We start from the raw sequence: 20,904 nt of genomic DNA, 5'->3' as shown, positions 1-20,904 counted from the left end.
TCCACAAAATAAAAATATTTACGAATTTTGTTTCAGTTAAGTGTCAAACAGCTTGTAGAGAGGAGTGGGAAATATACCAGATTACTGTTCTGATACATTCACAAAACTTAGGGCTTTAACCCCGTGTGTTCAGATAAGCCATATATATTAAAATGATCTGACCAAACCACATCTTTCCCTGTATGCTGCAGCTTTTCCATTCAGTCTGTGGTAGGTCAAACGCAAATAACTGTCAACCAGAAGAATGCATCCTTATAAAGTGTTTTAAACAGGATATATTCTTTACATGACTTTGTAAAAAATAAGTGGACCTTAAAAGCATTTAACTCATTTGAAACAAAGGCAGTTTCAATTAATTGCCATTTGATTTCGAGTAGTCGTTTTTCTATTCAATGTTATATGCAAAAATGTAGGATATTTCATTGACTAAACTGCTTCAAACGCTTTGCTGCAGCAAATCTTGCATTCAGGAGCAGCACCAAATTGCACGTAATTGAAAGTGATTCATTTTTAGATCCACTGGTTTGGCTTCTGTAGATTCCTCAGGCTTTGGTGTAGGTAGCGCAAAAACATTAAGTCATACAGTCCTGCAGTAACTCTTTCACTCCATGAAGTGAGCAGATGACTAAGGAGCTACATTTTAGCATTTCCTCCCTGCTTCAAGCTATTTACCAGGGTGCAATCATGTTTTGCAACACAGAGACTTTAAACAAAATCAGCAGCAGCACTTACTTTGCAGACAAAAAGGTGTTTTGGAACGCATGGCAGAAACAAGAGCAACCCAATGCAATACTGCAATGTAACCAACTATTACAGATATTAAAGCGTGTTAAATCCTTCCAAAAATCTCCCTTCTCCCCCTTCCCCTAGATAAAATACTAACAGGGTTAAACAGGGTTTAAAATAAAGAAATAACAGGCTTAAACTACTAAAAAACTACAGGTTAAAATACTAACAGGGTTAAACCTTTCACATGGCTTCAGGAACTAGGAAGAGATACCAGCTCCAGCTGCTTTTTAAAATCTTTTTCAATTAAAAACAGATACTACATTCACACCACTTTTCTTCCAAGGAGGAAGCCACCAGGTTACAGGGGTTGCATCCAGAACCTGAAATTGCCCATTATTTAATCTCCTGGGTTTTTTATATTTTTGTACATTGTGAATTAATAGCACACAGCCCACTTCTGCAGGAGGGGGGAGGCAGAGGGAAGGGGCAGAGTGGCCACTCTGTACCAGGCAGGGTCCTGCGTGGAGTTTTAGGGAGCGCTGAGGGGGCTTCTGTCACGCGCACGAGGAATAGGAGGAGGTCGCGGGATTAACGAGGAAAGAGAGGAACGAGAGGAGTTTGGGAAGATGGTTGGAGAAGGGCCGAACGTGTTGGAGGGGCACAAGGGCAGGAAAAATGAAGGTCCCTTTCGGGCTGCAGAGGGGCGGGGGGGAGGAGGGAGCCGCCTCGGGAGGAGGTGGGCTGCAAGGGGCCGGTGCCCAGGGCCCCTCTGCCCGCCGGGGCGTCACCGGGGCGGGGTGCCCGGCCGCTTACCAGGTTCAACACCGTCTCCACGATGTCCCGGTTGCTGACCTCCCCGACCTGGATGAGTCCGATGAGGACGGCGAATTTCATCCGGATATTGCGGATCGGCACCGACGGGTTAATCATCCCCGCGGGGAGCACCACGGACCCGGAGCCCGACGCTCTCAGCTCCCCCATCACGGCGACGCTGCTGCCGCCGCCTCCGCCTCCACCGCCGGCCCCGACGGAGATGAGTCCCGCGGGCTGCGGGTCGGGCCCCGACACCGGCTTTTCGCTCGCCATTTACCCCTCGCCGCTACCGGCACCTGCCGCCGCCGCCGCCTCCCCGCCCGGCCGGGCCCAGCCGCGCATCCACCGCAGTCGCACCCGGCGGGGCCGCAGGGAGCCGGCCCGAGGCGCAGGCACCGTCCCAGGAGCCGCTCCCCCGCTCCGCTATAATGAGGGATTATTATGGGCGCCGATGCCCCGTTAGTCGAAGGCTGCCCAGCCGGGGCCGCCTCCCCGCCGCAGGGCGGGAGCAGCGGGCGCCGCCAAAGCGCGGCCCGGCACGGCGGAGGCAGGCGGCACACGGAGCCGACGGCGGCGGGAGCGATCGCCGCTGCCGCTGTTGTTGTGGAGCCGAAACCGCCGCCGCTCACGCCGCCATGTTGCCGCCCCCTGCCTGCGGTAGCCGCAAGGGCGCCTGCGCCGAGCCCGTCGGGGGGAGTGGCCGTGCCGACCCCCCCAGCCGGCCGGGAGACAGGTGAGCAGGTGCACGGGGGCTGCGCTGCCGCGGCGGCGGCCTAAGGAGCCGAACCGAACCACGGAGCCGCCGCCTCCTGCCGGGGTACCGCACGCCGCCGCTCAGCCGTGCCGGGGGGATTACGCAACGCCGCCTGAAGTGACAAGGGTGGTGCCCGCCCGCTTCGACGCGGGGCCGCCCCCCCTTGCCGAGGGCCCGGCCTCGCCCCGCAGCCCCAGGGCGCCCCTTCGGGCTGCCCGCGAAGGTGCGGTCCCCAGCGGTGCGGTTATCGCCCCTTGCCAGCCGCAGGTCCCATCGCGGGGTGATGCCCCCTCCCTGCTGGCGAGGGACCCCGGGCTGCCCCCCGGCCGGGTGGCCAGGACCACGCTGGGTGTCTCGTCCGGCTCCCAGGCTTTCCAGGCTCCGTGGTCCCTGCCGCGCCTTCCCCACACCGGTCCCACGCTGGTGTGTGAGGTGTCCGGGTAGGGACCTTTTGGGGTGGGTTAATTTAGCAACTTCAGCCTAAGCTAGTGGCCAGTTTTGAGTGAGGGTGTCAGGTACTGTGCATGGGCTCCTGAGCTGTGGTCCCTTGGAGCATGGGGAGGTACAAGGGAAACCACGGGGTTCCAGCCTGAGCCCGTGCTCTGCTTTTTCAAGGAGAGGGATATTTTTCCAGAGTTCTTATTAATACCTGTACTTCTCGCATTTTACACACAGAGATATCCACTAGACAGAAGTTTTACCAACCCCCTTGCTTTCAGTGATTCTTCACGGCAATGAGTATTTTTTCAAGCCTCTTCAATATGCTGTCACAGACACAGAAGTAGCTCTGATGTTTTGAGTAGGCTCAAATTGTTCAAATTGTGGTTAGAATAAAATTATATATATTTGCTTTACATGTGCTTGAGATCATCCATCCCTGTTCACAAGCACGTTCTGTCGTTGCAAAGTTTAATTTTACCACCTACCTGGCCCCCTGACCTCAGAATTGTTTTCAACCTCTGTCTTCTGGAACCCCAAATTTGGGAATTTGTCTGAGTTGTTGAGTTGTTTCTTATATCCAGCTTTAGATAATAAACTGCATAAACATAGTGAATCAGCACGACTCAGATCACTACATCCTCCAGAATCAGAGCAGCTGCTCGAAGCTCCACCAAGAGAAGAAAGATAAAACCTCAGCTCTGTACCACTGGATGCATTAGCTCTACGTACTTGTAAATAAAATAAGTTACATTTACTTGTTTGCAAAATTTGCACAGATGTTTGCTGTGCACAGGCAGATGCATAAACTAAAACAGTGGTTAGCTCAAAATCACAGAACCAACATTATCTTCCAGTGCTGCAAAAAGATGAGGAGAAAACCCAAAAGATTTGTTACAGAAGATAAGAAATCATGAACTTTGCTTGGAAGGGAATTCCTTTACAATTTGCCACCATCTATGAGCAACCTTCTATGACTCAGAGTACAGGAATACTTTAATTTTGTACACTCATGAAGGGACCAAAGATGGCTTTCCCATCAACCTAATAGAAGAACTAGAAAAACTGAATACATATGTGCTTATCTGCTTTACTACTGAATCTTTCCTCCTCATTTAAACTCTCAAAAGTGTTGTTCCAGTAAGGTAACCAGGCAGACTTTCAACTGTAGTGGATGAGAAGAGAAGCTCTTGCATATCACAGGGAGAGTTCTGGCCACAATGACTTCCAGCAAGCAGGTAATGAAAAGCTGATGGATTAGTGTGTTTCAGATAGTACTTGCTGTTTCTAGCCTTGCATAGTCCTGCTCCATAAGCATTTAAAAAAATTCTCCAGAAAAATCTAGGCAAGAATCCTTAACTTGGAAATGTCAGTGGAAGATTCTGTTAGTTTATATTTTTCCTCATTTCCAATTTAAAATAAATAAATAAATAAAAATAAAAGTAAAAATAAAAATAATCCAAACCAAAACTATCACTATGTAGGTATGCTAAGTTACTTTTCAACCAGCTACTACAAAACAACCAGTTATGGAAATATTCAACTTAAAGTGCTCAAAAATGTTCATCTTGATTTCAGCAAGGAGTATTTCATGTTCTTAATGATCCTATCTGGCAACCAGCTAATGTTTTGGGGTTTGGAGGTCCTCATGTTTGTTTAAATTTGTTCTTAATTATACATGGAAATGTTTTTTGATGGAATTATAAATGGAAATGCCTTTTTTGCAAAATGAAGACCTAAGCCAAAACAGTCTGCAGAGGGGTTTTTTACAAGGGCTTGTAGTGAGAGGATAAGAGGTTAAGATTTAAACTGAAAGAGGGGAGATTTAGGTTAGAGATTAGAAAGAAATTCTTTAGTGAGACACTGGAATAGGTTGTCCAGGGAAGTTGTGGAAGCTTCATTCCTGGAAGTGTCCAAGATGGGTTGGAACTAGATGATCTTTAAGGTCCCTTCCAACTCTAACCCTTCTATGATTCTATGAAATTGTGGCACCCTCAGGAGATAGCTCCCAACTGTTCTCCTCTTTATTATTCTGGTATCTACCTCTATCTTGTGAGGGATGTTGCTACAAATAGTATAGTTGGCCAGAAGTTTCGTGTTGACTGATAGTTTTCTTGTTCTAATTCATTACATGGCTACTGCCTGTTAAATGGGTAGGGAGCTAAGTTCTATTTGCTTCTCTACAGGTATGCATATTAATTTGGATCTCTACTGACTTGCCAACTTCTGTAAATCCAAAAATAATTTTGTAACTTTCAGATCCATTGTTGAATTTGCTTAAAAGACATCAATGACTTGTTCATCTTTGTGATGGAACAGATGGACCAGTAGCACAACCACATAAACTTCTTTTCTCTAGAAAAGTGGGATAACAAAATATGGTTTGATAAGTTTTATTATTCACTCAATACTTTGTACTAATGGAGTACACAGACACCCAAATCCTGGGGTAATTCTGGACTACAACTGTTCCATATACAAGCATCAATGCATTCCTCTACACTGCACTTTTGATAAAGTTGCAATCATGAGTTTATTTAAAAGTTATATTTGTAAAATCCTTCATTATGTAATTTTCAGTTCAGGACTTGAACTGTCTGACACACATTTCCTCTACTGAAATCACATGATTTATGTAGTATAGGGGAAAAAATCTTATTAAAAGAAGATGAATTACTAACATAATATTTAGTAGGAGAGACTTCTGTTAGTTTTTAAACTTGTATTTGGTTTTACAAGTAAATGTTTGCAATATAATATTCTCTTTATTTTTATAAGCTGGAACACTGTTAAGAAGTAGCTGTCTTATCTAATCAACAGTGTTTGGTTTTGATAAGCAAACTTTCATTGAGGTAAGCAATTCATCAACTCATATGAACATCATTGTAGCACTGGTATTCTGAAAGAACAACAAATCTGTAATACTAATCTCAGCCCTGTAGTAGTTGCAGCTCTGGTGTTCATTTGCTTCCATTTTAACACCTCATCAAATTGAAAAAATAAATAAGAGTACATACACTAGGAATGCTACAGTGTGTGATTAATTTCTTTTTAAAAAAATACATTTGTCTCCTCTCCTTGGTATTGACATGTTTGGTAAAAAGACTGAGTTTGTCTGTGACAATTTCATTCATGAGGTGGCTAGTTTGATCCCAGTCCAGCAAGGACTTCCTCTTTAGCAAATCCCAATATTGGCATAATTACAACCATTTCAGCTCAGCTTGCAAGATCAGTCATGGACACAGGCCCAGGGTATATGTGGCAGGAGGCAGTATGTGTGGAAGGATGCTGTGTGCTCCTTTACACTTCACAAAGAGAAGACTGATGCCAGGATCTGCTCTCATTCTTTTCTGTACCTTTCACAACACTTGCTCCCCAGTGAAATGAGAGAAAGCTTCCAGAGAGAATGTCTTTGCTTCACTTGTAATAAATAAATGACAGGAGGTTTCTTCAATGATAGTCTTTAAATTTTCCCTGCCTCCACTCTTCATAAATGCCAGAAGGTAGTCTCAAATATAATTTCAAAGAACAAAGAAGATGTATCTTGGTTCCTATGCTTGCAAAAAACCAAACAGATGGGGGAGAAAATAAAACTTGCAAATAATTATTTAAAGTTTTCATTCAGACTGTATTTCAGTTTTAAAATCAACTTTAGCAATACTACTTTATTTTGGGGGTAAAAAAGATTATGTAGTCATTCAACTGAGATTGAAAAAGACATGTTTTAAAAGACAGACACTTGGCTACAAATAATGGAACTACTGGAGTGAATAGAGTGCTTTGTACAGACCTATATTTACACTAAATCTTCAGGAAAAAAAAAAATCTATAGCAAAATTATGTTTTAAAGAATTAGGAAAGAGATTTTTCACTTATCTGCCACAATAGCATCAATATACTGCTTGTTTTACCATGTTCATATGAGGACTCCTGTTGTCTTTAATTTGACTGTTCTCATGAGTAAAGATAATGCGATTTGTTCCTGTGCCAGGATCAGGAAAGTGCTGTTACCCCCTTTCTCTTGAAAAGCAGGATTTCTTACAAGTTTAAAACAAAAAACTAGGAAATACAAACTGAAAGGCCATTACAGCATCTAAACTTACCCTGCTGAGTATATATATTGCATCAAATATTTCTATTCTCTGTTTTTAAACTTCCACACAAGAAAGTGTGTTAAAGTGGAAGTAAAAAACCTGAAGATAGAATTTTCTTGCTACACTAACTGTATGTGGTCTCTTACTGCTTTTTCTAGAATTCCTTTTTTTTAAGTCTTGAAAGAGAAAAAACAAAGCAAAATGAAACAACACATTGTATTTATTTTCAGAGCGGAGTTTTGTTACACCCTGTGCAATTTCAGAAACGCTGTAACAGAGCTTCCAAGTAAGATTATAAACATTTCAATCGCAGTGAAGCAGATGAAGCCAGTTGCGAGTTCATTAGCTTATTTTGACTTTTGTTACAATAGGTTGCCCAAATACTTAAGCTGTAATTAAAAAAAAAGATACAGCTAATATCTATATGAAGTTTATATTATTAAAATTTAATTTTCTCTCTGTTTTTTACATACTGATCAGTAAAAATAAAAGACAATTTTTTTTCTCATTTTAAATAATGTTGGATAGAATTCATTAAATGTAAGGTTTTAGAGTAAAAAGAATAGTCTAAGAAGTATTTAAACAGTAACCAGATCCACTGGAAATAAATCTCTTACATTTAACTGAAAATATGCATTCATATTTTTATTTAGTTTTTTCTCAATTGCTTTTGCTATGGTATTGTAGTAAAATGTGTATATGAAAATAACAAGATTCATGATATTGCAGGAAACATAGAGCAGAATCTGTTATGGTAGTGCATAGCTCTTATGTTCTTGGCTATGAGAGGGTTTGTTCTGTGACTGAATCACAAATCTTGCTTTAAAACCGTGAGTTTGAGCTGCTTAATCAACTAAAACATGTTATTATAATATTTTTTTAACTTTTACAATCTTAACCATAGGAGCTTTTTCAGTACTAAAATGAATACTGTAATTTTTTAAATTGAAGTTGTTATTAGGTCAGTTATTACAAAGGCCAGTTATTAATATTGACCTCTTTGTTGCTTCTCTCCATAACTGATTTTTTTATTTCATTGCTATTGATATCTCAGCTACTTGATCTGTAGATGCTGCAGTCTATATTCTTGGCTCTTGCACAGTGAGAATTTGGTAACATAAGGGCCCATATAGTCCTGTTTTTCTAGACAACATAAGGATCTTAAGAAAAATCGTGTTGGTCTCTCCTCTCTGTGTGTTCCCTACTGTTTCCTATGCATCCATTTGCATGCAGTGTGCCAAGCTGTCAGCTAACTGAATTATCCTCTGATGTTCATCACAGTTTGGCCTGATCATGAAGTATCAGTCCCTGCTGCCATTGCTAGTCTGAGCTGCTTTTTACCACTAGATTTCTATGTGCTGTTTTTAGGATGTTATGTTTTTAGGATTTTACAAATCTGAAACTCTAATTAGGTTCAAAAACATGTAGCTCTTAAAAAATTAATTTGAATTTCTTAAAGATGATATAAGAAAGCATTGGTTTTAGTTTGATGTGTATGAGCTAAATTATTGTTACTTCTGACATTTTTCTTTTAATGTGTTTCTATTTAATAACTTATGATGGAAATTAACTTTTGGTGGAAACATTCTCTGCAATAACTAATTGTTGCTATTATACACATCTATTTGTTGGAGAAAAATGCCTAATTCATTGGAAAAATATGTTTATTTTTCACATTTCTGCGTCTTTGTACTTCAACTATTTGGAACCAAGTAAGTTCTTAGACAGAAAGGATACTGGTCACACACATTTCTGTTTGTATGCAACAGTACAACCAGCAACAGGAGACAAAAAAGGATCACAAGATGTATGTCTTATTAGAAGCATTCTCCCAAACAGATAGCATTAAATGGTAACATTAAGAACTTAACATTTATAATACACCATGGAATAGAGATCAATGAAAGGTTTAAAATTGACAGGCTAATTTATGTCAGCAAAGTATATGTGGTTTACGGCCCAGTTTAATGACCAGGAAAATAACTAACATATTAATGTTGAGTGTTTATTAACAGTTTACTGAAATATCATTGATATTATCAGCAGAACCCTACTGTATTAATTGACATTATTTCCTACTCTAGTCAACACTTGTTTTCCTATTCAGCACAGTGCTTGTCAGGCTGTCCCTGGAATACTTCATGTTCTTCCTGTCCCCACAATTCAAGAAAGATGTGGACAAACTGGAGGAGGTCCAAAGGACTGGAGAACCTGCCATATGAGGAAAGGCTGATGGAGTTAGGTCTTTTCTCCATGGAGAAAAGGCAGCTCAGGGAGGATCTCACTATGGTACTTCAAAGCCACAGAGGACAGAAACTCTTCCCAAGGAACCACATGAAGAAGACAAGGGGCTGTGGGTACATGTAAAACTGGGAGAGGCAAAATAAGATAATTTTTTTACAGTGAGAACAATCATTCTTTTGAACAACCTTCCCAGGGATGTGCTAGAGTCAGTATCACTGGAGGTTCTCAAGATCCAATTGGGCAGGGTATCAGGTAATCTCATCAAGGCTCTCTTTCCCAAATAAAGTTGGACCAGATGGTCTTTGGAGGTGCCATCCAACCTGGGATGTTCTATGATTCAATAATTCTATGATAATATTCCTAAATTATATATTTAGCTTTTATTTCTGTAACATTAGAAGTATTTAAAAACTTTTTAAACATACAAAAATACAATAAAAACCTAAACAAAAAACAACAAAGGAGTTTGGGAGTAAATATATTCACTACTGCAAACCAGCTTGCTTCAGAGCAGTTTGATAAATGAAAGTAAGTACAGGATTTGTCCAAGGGGACTTATTTAGTTTCTTGTTTGCTTGCACTAAAATGAAACCATGTCTTATTCAGGATAGTTCTTTTGTTTTCTAAAATCACTATTAAAAAAAAAAAAAAAAAAAAAAAAAAGGAAAAAAGCTGTATATCATTTAGCAAAGAAAAAAAAAAGCTATGACACGCTTCTTCATGAAGTTCCAAGTATTATTTATTTTTCTTTCCTTTAAGATTACCTTTCAGGATATTTTATTGATATTGGCTTAATCATTTTGATCTATGACTTTAAAAGAAGGGGTGTGGCACACAGCAGGGAAAAGGGTATAAGTAAAGTAAGTCAAAACTACCCTGTCATCAAAATGCCAGTAGAGTTTTTGTTTAAGGTCATGATATTGAGTTAATTGTTCTGCATCTTCCCTGAAGTAGTATGTAATAATGGACTGGCTGCTACAGTTGAGACTTTGAGACTTTACAGTACTGTGTAGGGTGGAAAGATTATTTCATATGTCTTGCAGGCTGCACCTTTTAAAGAAAAAATGACAGCATTGTTTGCTTTTATTACTGCAAGATGACATTGTTGACTCTTACTCAGCTTGTGATCCTCTGTTGCCCCTGGATCCTGTTCTGGAGAAGTACAAACAAGCTGGAGGAGCCACATCCTGTATTTGTGCAGTTTAGTATGCCTTCTAAAAGAAATGCCTTGCACTTGTGTCTATTCAGTAGCATCCTTTTTCTCTCAGACCATTCCCACAGTTTGTCAGGATCATTTTGAATTCTAATCTTGTCCTCCGATGAACTCATAGTTGCTTCCAGCCTGGTGCTTTTTGCAGATTTAATAAGCACACACTCTATTCCATCATTCAGATCATTAATAACTATTATATAGTATCAAATCTTGGTGACCCCTGGAGATATCCTGATGTATATATATAGTATATATACATATATATACTATATATATGCTATCCTGGAGATAGAAATGAGGACATTGCCCTCTGTTCCCTTGGGAACTGCTTTTAAGCTGAGGCTGTACTGATGCCTGTGCCACAGTGCAGTTCTGTAGTATCTGTACCTGATTTTGTAGTTTCTTGATACTGACCCTAGCCCAGACCCTCTGATTTACCTTTGGACTACCTAACATGGCATCAGACCTGCCTTGTTGCTGCATGCTCTTTAGGGATGATCACTGGACCTGTTCACTGCCTCCAGACCTGCTCTTTACCCAAATTTAATGACTCAGTATTCTGGATCCTTGTTAGTGAGATCTGCCCTGTTCACCTTTCTGCTGGTCTTGACTCCCAGTTAATTTGCCTTTGCAGGGCAGACAGCCTCTGATGCTCCTTGCCAGGTTCCTGCCAGGCTGTTTCCATCCCTGCTAAGTCCCTCCAAATGGTAGCCTGGCCTGCCACCTTATCAACCGTGTGTCTCAGTGGTATTATTCACAAAACTGAGAGTGTACTCCACCCATCATTCTGGTCTTTATTAAAGACATTACACAGTATCAGTGTTAGGGCCCAGAGAGCATCCTACCCTGTGGAAATCTGGTCCCCTCGGCTCAGGACCAACTCAGTGAGGCTGTCCCGCTTTTATTGATGGCCTTGGTTAGAGTATTCACAGAGAGACATCTCTGCAGAAAGGCTTCAGCAAAGACTGACTCCTTTTTCTTGGGAGCTGCCTTAAGCTGCCACTCAGCTATTTGACCCTACCTGAGCTACAGCTCCCATTGTATTTCAGCCACTCCCACACCTGCTCATGGGCCCTGCAGATTCAGACTTGGACACTGACTTGTGAACTGATTCCTGGCTTGATCTTGGCTATGCCTCCCCACTACAGACTTGCCTTCTGATCACTGGGCAGTGTCTGACCCTGCCTGCCACAGCCAGACCCCACTCACCACTTTTAAGTGCCGTGGCACTGGGTCCTTACCACAAATGCCCCTGCCCTGCTTGTGGTGTTGCCACACTCAGTTCCTGGCTCCTCATTGTTTGTGGAGCAATGGACTTTCACAGCTTCTTTACAACCAGCCCAAGTATCCTGTGTCGTGGATTGCCACCAGAAATCAGCTGCCTGTTGGACTCGGAGCTGCTGACCACTGCCAGCTCTGCATGCACTTGACAGTTCTCTTGTCCAGTACTGCTGTTCCCTGTCTACACAGATACTATGGAAGATCATGTGAGAATCCTTGCTAAAACCAGGTCAAACAGCATTCCCTGTTCTCCTCTCATCCACAGAACCCATTAAGACATGAAAGCAGGAAATAAGGTTGTTCAGACTTACCTTGCTTTGATAATTCTACACTGGCTGTTCCTAATCATATACATCTCCTTCATGTGCTAGAAAATGAGTACCAGGAGGACTAGCTTCACAGTGTTCCTGGGGATTAGTGTGAGACTGACTGGCCTGTTGTTCTTACAGTCCTCTTTTTCAGCCTTCTTGAAGATGATTGTTACATTTCTGTGTCCTGACAGGGTGATCCTGCTATGGCAGGAGGGGTAAGGCTTAATGATATCCAGAGGTCCCTTCCAATCCCTACCATTCTATGATTCTGTGGTTTTATTTTTTCCAGTCCTCATAAATTTCCGCTGGTCACCAGAACCTTTCAGAGATACCAAGCTGCCCTGCAATGATATTGGCCCACTCCTTCAGCAGCACTGGATGTATGTGTATGTCCATCTTGCTTGTAGTATCATCAGCTCATTCTTGCTTTACAATGGATAACACTTGGCTCCTGCAGACTCTGCTACTAGACTCAGAGAAATGGGAGGAAACAGGGACACAATCTCAGAGACTCCAAGTTCCTTTGTTTTTCCCTCTGATGTGAGCTGCTTCACTGACTGCAAAGTTCCATTTGTGGCATTCCTGGTCAGTAGCACTCCCTAGGAATATGTTAAATAAGAAGCTCAGCACAACAATATTTTCCTCCCACACATATTAGATTATCTGCCTGGTTGTCAGCTTCTAATATTGATTTTTGACTGCTGGCCATGATACATTCACCATGTGAATGCCAACTCAATTTTAAAAAAAATCACTCCTACATATAGAATCATAGAATAATTTAAGTTGGAAAAAACCCTCAAAAACATCAAGTCCAACCATAAACCTAACACTGGCAAATCCACCACTAAACTATATCCCTAAGTGCCACATCCACACATCTTTTAAATAATTCCAGGTGGGGGACTCAACCACTTCACTGAGCTCCCTGTTGCAATGCTTGACAACCCTGTTGGTGAAGAAATATTTCCTATGATCCAAGCTGAACCTTCCCTGGCACAATTTGAGACCATTTCCTCTTGTCCTGCCCATTGTTACTTCAGAGGAGACTGAGATCCACCTGCTACAAACCCCTTTCAGGTAGTTATCCAGAGGGATACAGTCTTTCCTCAGCCTCCTTTTCTCCAGACAGAACAATCCTGGTTTCCTCAGACACTCACCATATGACTTGTGCTCTAGACCCTTCACCAGCTTTATTGCCCTTTGGACACACTCCAGCACCTTGCTGTTTTGTTTTTATTTTTTGCAGTGAGTGGCCCAAAACTCATCACAGTATTCAAGGTACGCTGGGTACTTGTAGCTATAATAAAGATGTACTTCATTTTTCTTCAGGGAAGGCTAGAGATTTGATTCCTGCAGATTTTATTGCTTTGTGATGGTCCACAGAATGGTTGGAAAAGGTTTGGCATACCAACGAGTTGTCTAACCTTTTCAGTACATGTGGGGTTTTTTTCAGTTTGGATTTTTGTCTTGTCATTTGGAAATCATCTCATCACCTGAAATCTAGTTTGAGTTACCTGTGTTGGTCATGGGAAAAAATGTTACCAAAGTAGACAAAAACAATACATGCAGAAAGATGCATGTTTGCTTGGATTTTTTTGCCCCTTGGGTAAATAAAATAGAAACCTAAGAAGTAAACCAATATTCAGTAAAATGATAAAAGTGGGTTTTTTTTCCTCTGAAGTAGGCAAGCCGAGATATGCAGAATGGTAGTGACACTAGGGTAGTATACAGCTGATAGCAGTGTGTTCCTTTGTATTTCTTCCCCTTACCCTGTGTTTCTTTTTTTCCTTGAAGGTGCAACTTCACCAGTGCTGAGTACAGGGGTACAATTAATTCCCTAGTCCTGGTGGCCACACTAATTCTGACACAAGCCCCAGTGCTGTTGGCCTTCTTGGCCACCTGGGCACACTGCTGGTTGCCCAGCACCTCAGGTCCTTCCATGCAGCTTTCTAACCATTCTTCCCCAAGCCTGCAGCATTGCATGGGGTTGATCCTTCTGTAGAGCCTTCCTACCCTCAAGCAGATCAACACTTCCACCCATCTTGGGTGTCATCTGCACACTTAACAAGGATGCATTCAGTTTCCAGATAAGAGATAACAGATAAAGATACCATAAACACTTCCGTAATGCGACAAGTTTGTCTTCACTTTCACAGTTATATATAATATGTTGATAAGCATAGACATTTTTCAGCAACCATTTTATAAATGCAAAGTGTCTTTAGTATGAATAATGTGTATTTACCAAGATACCCAATGAACTAGAGTAAGTCCCCAGGAAAACCATACCTTCCGGAATGTGTCTCTCAAGAGCTGTAAAAATTATTACAAGATATTCTAATGTATCATTTGAAAATTAGTAGGTGATCAAGTAGTTGGTCTGTCATAATGTGTGGGCACAAGGGCACAGTTAAGATTGCAGAAAAACTTAACTTTGGCATTTCTGGGCTGTAGGATTGTCCTTTCTACCACTTTTTAATTATTTTTCTTGAGTGAATGGAAGGTAGCCTTTAAGAACACATTAATGCAATTTATTCTACATAGAAATCATCAACTTCTTTTTTAATTTTTTTTTTCCTTAATTGAAAAAAACTTCAGCCTATTTCTGTGCATACTACTATGATGCAGTACAGCATCAGGCTATTTCCCTACCAGTTACACAGACCTTGCAGGTAATAACCAAGTTGTAGTGTTTGGACAGTGCTAATGTTAAATATGATCAGAATTGTCAGTCTCACTGTGCCTTGTTCACACTGCATCTCAAAGGTTTGCATGTTTTTTAAAAAATGGTCTCATCAAGACTCAGAGCTTTGACTCATTTTCTTGGCTAACTATTGTGTTTTTATTTACCTCCACACAGCTCCATTACTTGCCATATCCAACTTCAGGTTGACAAGTCAATGCCATCTGTAATTTCTTCATAGATACCTTGCAAACTATTTGGTTTTGAGGCAAGTGTGAGGGAAACAAGATAGCCTTTACTTCAGCTGTTAACTTAGTGTAAAATAAAGGTTTACACAAATAATTTCTTCTCTCACAGAGTTTTCCTCTACTGTTTCACAGAAGACCCCAGCAGATGTTTCGATAGCGTATTTCCACTTTTATTTCCCTTTTAAGTTTTAAAGATTCTTCATATTTTCCCTCTCCATGACAGCTTTCTTTACACATAACACTATCTGTGGGAGCTGTTATAACCACAGCTTCAGTGTCTAACCTGTATCTTTCTAATTTTTGCTTTTCCCCCAGTGTTTTTCCATTATTTGTTTTAAGATGCCTTAAAAGTTTAGATATTCTCTGTTCACTACTTACTGCGGAGTACTGTGCTTGCTTGGATTCTGGATAGGCTCATTTGGAGTTATTCTTAGCCTTCAGAACTCAAGTCTTAGCCAGCTCAGCTTGAGAAGGCTTTCTTTTCAAACTGTTTAGTTAGTTAGTTTGTGAATGGTTAGCACTATTGATTGAACTTTCATTCTTAATTTAAAAGAAACAAGGTATGTCATTACCCTATAATGAAGCTTCTGGATAAATGTTTCTTGAGCTGATAAAACTGATAAAATCCCTTTTTGGCTTCCTGGGGATCACTCTGATAAACTTTTTACGTCTACTGTCTTGTTGCTCTGCCTTCTGCTCTCAGACCCTTGCTGTTCCAGAATGTATCTTTATTCAGCATCCATTTTCATTTTCAGCCCAAGTATTGCATGGTGGAACAGATGCATTTATCTACTCTTCTTTTTTGCCCTGTGTGTTCGTTCTCTGACAGGGACTGATTGGCCAGGTCCACTGACAGATTTTGTGTTGTTCTTTGCTTGCTATTAAGTCTAGGGATTGCAGCCATATGGTTTGGATTATCTCTTGGCTCTGTGTCTCTGTAAGGAAAAGAAATTGCTCAACTAAGCCTGCCTTGGAAGGTCTGAATGAGGTACTTCCACTTTTTTGGGGCATCTATCCCTGTATAGAGTTGCTCACATAGGTGGCAAGTGTTCTTACACCCTGTGTGAAGAGCAGTCTAGAGCTGACCAAGATGAAACAGTAGCTGGGAGACTGTGTATCTGAGTAAGAGTTTAAATCAGGGTTTTTACAGTAAGCATCTCAATTCTTTCCAGAAGCTCTGGAGCTCTGCCTTCCTTGGGAGTTTTCTTCTCTTTGAACTGGAAAGACAAGCTCTTTTGTTTTCTGCCTTCCCATCAATTTTTCACTTTTTTCTTCATAAAGGTCTGTTAGAAAAGATAAATACTGTTTTTCTTACCATTCTAGCATGGTGACAGTATCCTTGCTTATCACTTAATACAAATGTTAATATGTTTGGCACACATGATTTCCATCATGTTTTTTACACGCATGGCAACACAGAAGTTTTCTGTTCCTTGCTGATGTCTGTATATATTTTCTGAACCTCTGAAACTGTGCACGTGGCTATATAATATTTCAGTGTCAATGATTGCTGCTGAAGTCACCCTTTGTTTTCTCTTGTTTTAAGTTTTCATAATATCTGATTATAGTTTTTGTCTTTGACCAGATTTTAGGATAGCCAGGAAAACTTGATTTTCCCTTACCTGATTTAAGTAGATACAATAGGACCCTGATTAAAATTACAGTTTCTTAGCACTACTAATTAACTAATACTAGTTTTAAAACATACATTTTTAGTCAAATCATAAACCAAATGTTGCACTAGCACAATGAGACAAGTAATCATATGTGAAAACAGGATTTCTTATCTGATTTCTGATGCCTGCTGTGGGAATACCACTCTTAATGAATCCAGAAGAAAACCAGAGGAGAAAAGACTTGCTTATGTAACTGAGAATTTCTGCTATATCACCATTGCTGTTCTCTTATATTAAAAATGAAGGTATGGAGGAAAATGGGAAGAGATGAATCTTTAATTCAGATTTTATGTTGGTAATTGTGCTATAAAAGCAAATGTACAGCCTGGTCCTAATGGAAACTGGGTGGTGGTACTGTGCAACTTGTCACCTAGATAGTCTTATTTATTGCTAATACTGATAGTGAAGCTCATTGTATAATAAGAGGCTAACACAAGTGTTAGATTAATATAAAACTTGACAGGATTTGTCTGTAATCTGTCTTTAAAAAGCAATTAAAGTCTTATAAAAATGATAAAAGAGTGTCCCAGTACTCTTACCCTTCCCCCAGCTTTAACCTCTCTTCCATAAAGATATAGATTCTTAATTCATATAAGCCCTCATTTCAAAGGGATGCCACTGAAATCAATGTTATATGTATTGCAGCAGACAAGAAGCTGGTTCAAGTGCTTTTCTACAGTAATCTGATAATACAAATGTAGTTAGATGCTAAAGAGTCTTGAGGTGTCTGCAGTATAAACATAAAACATTGATCACCTGCTGATTTAATTTATGAGCATAAATATATTCCAAGACAGTGCCTTGAACTTAGGTAGCACACTGACATAAAAAAGGAATGTGGGACTGCAAAGTCATTAACATTTCTCTGACTGACACTAGGAGTGGAGATTCTCAGGCCAGATCATTTACTACAAGAAGAAAATTCCATCATCAACATCTGCAACACCAGAGGCATCAAAACAACCCTTTTTCACCTCTTCACTTTGCAAACCATGATAATATATATTGCTTCCTTTTCAATGTCAATACTATTGTGATAATTTTTAACAAAATCAGTGGGTGACACTGGCTGGTTTCTTTTCATCTGGTACTGTACTAAATAAATAATGAATGCATTTATTTATTGAATTATTAAGCTACCTCAGCATGTCTAGCCTAGTGTAAACATTTCAAAGACAAAAAAGGTAAGTTAAGCCTGGACAATAAAGCTAGGAATTTCTTACACAAAAAAACTCAGTATGCTCAAAATATTTATTTATGAACACAAACTTTTTAAAATGCTCTCTGTTATTTCTTTCACCCAGAACAAATATTAATTTGCTTCAAATTTAGCCTCCAAAAGATTAGATTTAGAAATCAATTTACTGAAATGAATGATGGATTTCCTCAAAGAGAAAATAGAAAAATAAGGAAACGAGTTATGCCAACATCCAAGAGGTACGAACTTTCAAGCATTAACCCATAACTACATATTTGGGGTGTAGCTGGAAGTGCTCATATTTTTAGTTCCAAATTCCCAAGTTCATATTTGAAATTAACTTACAATTAGCTGCAATAAACATCTCACAATTTTATTATCTACATGTAACATACGAAGAAATAACAGAAAAGACTTGAGATGCGTCTTTTAGTTTAATGGTAGAGCTTCAAATATTCCCCACATGCAAACTTCCTGCAGTACTTTCTGTACACACAAGAGATGAGATCTGTCCAGTCTAACTTTTAATATTTAAATCTCATTCAGCCAGGGATGGGTCTGACAAGCATTTCATTTGCTGACAGTGCCAGCTGAAATGGGTCCTAGCTTCAGTGTGTGCTTTTCCCTCCATACAGTCTGCTGAACTACACTAAGATCTGATTGTGGGTCGGTTGTAACTGTTAAGCTGAAACTGTGGTTGAAATCAACATTCATCAAATGATTGTTTGTCCCAAAGGCAGTCACCTCATGCTGCTTCTGTAGTGAACAAGAACACCCAGAAGACTATTTGTTGGCTCCAGTTTAGATTAACTTCTTCATCCCACGTGCTGTAAAAATGGCCAAGAGTGCTGGTGTTCAGCTTTGTACAGGATTCTGTGACAGTCAAAGTCAGAGGTGGGTGTTGGTGGCTTTTCTTTGCACCGCCAGCTGAAGGTTCCTTCCTTTTTCTTCTGCTGTTCTTGTGATGAGATGGTTTAAACTGTCATGACTACACTTCTATACAGTTAAGTTTTAGATGCCTGAATGAAATCAGATCAATCTGCTTTTAAGTTTCTAAGTCAAAAATTATTTAAGAACCCCACCTTCAGCACATAATTAGATGCATTTTTGTCGCAACGTATGAGTGACATAAGAAATTCTCTCACTTAGATTTCCAGTTATTCTGTGTAGAGTTGGGAAGCTGTAATTGCTGGTGTGATAGTCTCCTCTTGCACCTTTGTGCCCCATGTCAGGATTTAAGGAGAGGAAATAACAGCAGTGGAAAAAAAATGAGTCAAGGTTCTTCTAAGAAATTTTGACCCATCACATTCCATGGGACAAAAGGGGATGACTTTGAGGATGTGGAGGGTGGCTTTGCCATCTCTGAATGGTTATAGAGATCAGGGTATGGAGGTTCCTGGTTACTGGAGAAAAGCAAATATCCTGACGTAAAAAATGGAAAGCATAATCCAGAGAACTTCAAACTAGTCCCTGAGAAAATCATGAAGCAAGTCCACTTGAAAGCCGCTTTTAGATGGAAAAAAAGAAAAGTAAGATAATTCAGAATAGTCAGTGTGGGGAGAGAACAAAGCCATGTTCAAAGTGGCAGGGTCCATCATTCATTTGGGACTTGGATACTGTTTTGAAGAACAAATAGCCACTTGAAACTGAAAGTATTCAGATGAGAGCAAAAAAGTCCTTAGATCCTGTGATCCAATTTTATTTGTAGTTAAAATATGGGCTTAATCTCTAAGATCTTGACCTAACCTAGAAGGTCTGATGGAATTCAATCTATTGTCATACTGAAGGGCAAGGTGCACCTATTTCCTATCAAGTAGCAACATATTCACCCATGACAGACAGTGTCACTGGTTGGTCTTGGTTAGTCTGTTATTTTCTTTTAAGAAGAAATTGAGTAGGTCAGACAGGGGGCTTGCAGAGAGATTACACCTTTCCTGATGAGAAACTCAGCCTCTTCAGGAAATGAAGGTTGGAGGTTGCTGAGTGTTGCAAGAAGAGGGGAAGAGTCATGGGAAGAGGCTGCACACCGTAAATTCAGTGACAAAGAACGATGTGAAGAGCAGAGCAATAGTTGCACCTCTTGCCTCACAGCACCAGCAGGATAGATTTAAGGGCAACTCCTTGAACCTGCAGGACCCTGCCTTAATTAGCTATCTGAAATCTTTCTTATTTGCCTTCCCATGCCTACGAAGTCCCACGTTTTTGATACGTGTAGGTTTCTTGTAGGAGCTAATGAGTTAATGTAGACAGCTGCTTTTAAAGAGGTTTTCCTTTTTAATTTTCTGAATTACAGTTCACACATAGCTGAAGGTAAACACAGATGGGAAGAATTTATTGACCTGTTACTTGGGAATTATAATTTGCTCTGATGCATAAAAAAACTTAAGCTTGCCCACTCTTTATTTGCACTATACTAGTGCCAAAGAGGATATAGATGCCTTTAGTGACAGATCAGTTAGGGTTAGTCTTTACTTAGGTGTTCCTGATGATCAAGAAAAACAGGTTTCAGTGGGAGCAGAATGCTAAAACTGAAAAACAAATGGAAAATTAACCTTTCATTTTCTTACTATATACTTTATTTGCATAAATACGATATATAAGTTCTTTTATTTTCCTCCAAAATAAATTTAAAGAAAAAACCATCACAAAAAAAAAAAAACACAAACAAAAAACAAAACCAAACAAAACCAAACCAAAAAACCAAACAAACCCCCCCCCCCACCAACATACCCTGTTTCTTAAGCTATCTAGTAGGGTTTGTATATCATAAATTCTGTCAAATGTGTAAACCTGATGAACTGCAGCATGCAATGTATAGGATTGTCTTTGTTGGTGACTTACCAGCAAGGAATAGGTGATCCTGCTCTGGCAGGGCACTTGGACTCAATGATCTCTTGACATCCCTTCCAACCCCTAACATCCTGTGATTCTGTGAATATCCTTGAACAGCCCAGCATTCCCTGGGGACTTTAGAGGTACAGGCCATCTTCATCTATCACCGTCCACTGAGGAGCCAGAAAAGCTGAAGGCAATATACTTAGCAATATAAATTAATATAAAGGAGGCTTCTTCTGCATGCCTGACTTTTCTTCCTTCCCCTAAAAAGAACAAAAATAATAATTATAAAAATAAAAGCCAGATTCTTTTTTTTAAGCTGAGGTGAATAGAATATATCTGAACAAATGTAGGTTTGTAAACCATGTCCTGGGTAGGGTGTCA

The 20,904-nt window shown here is 40.3% G+C and overlaps 1 protein-coding gene across 8 annotated transcripts in view; it reads right to left on the bottom strand.

Annotated features, from left to right (window-relative positions):
* The window catches only part of NBEA (neurobeachin), a 460,838-nt gene extending 459,004 nt beyond the window's left edge, over positions 1 to 1,834 (bottom strand). For all 8 annotated transcript variants that reach the window (XM_071737478.1, XM_071737489.1, XM_071737508.1 and 5 more), the window contains exon 1: positions 1,543 to 1,834. In XM_071737478.1, the coding sequence (XP_071593579.1) occupies positions 1,543 to 1,815 (273 nt within the window). In that variant the 5' untranslated portion in view covers positions 1,816 to 1,834. The remainder of the gene's footprint in view (positions 1 to 1,542) is intronic.
* Positions 1,835 to 20,904: the final 19,070 nt, after the last annotated feature.

The sequence above is a fragment of the Heliangelus exortis genome, chromosome 1 (assembly GCF_036169615.1).
Source record: "Heliangelus exortis chromosome 1, bHelExo1.hap1, whole genome shotgun sequence".
Taxonomy (NCBI): Eukaryota; Metazoa; Chordata; class Aves; order Apodiformes; family Trochilidae; genus Heliangelus; species Heliangelus exortis.
The sequence above is the reverse complement of the archived record's forward strand: the minus strand, read 5'-3'. Positions and strand labels throughout refer to the sequence as shown.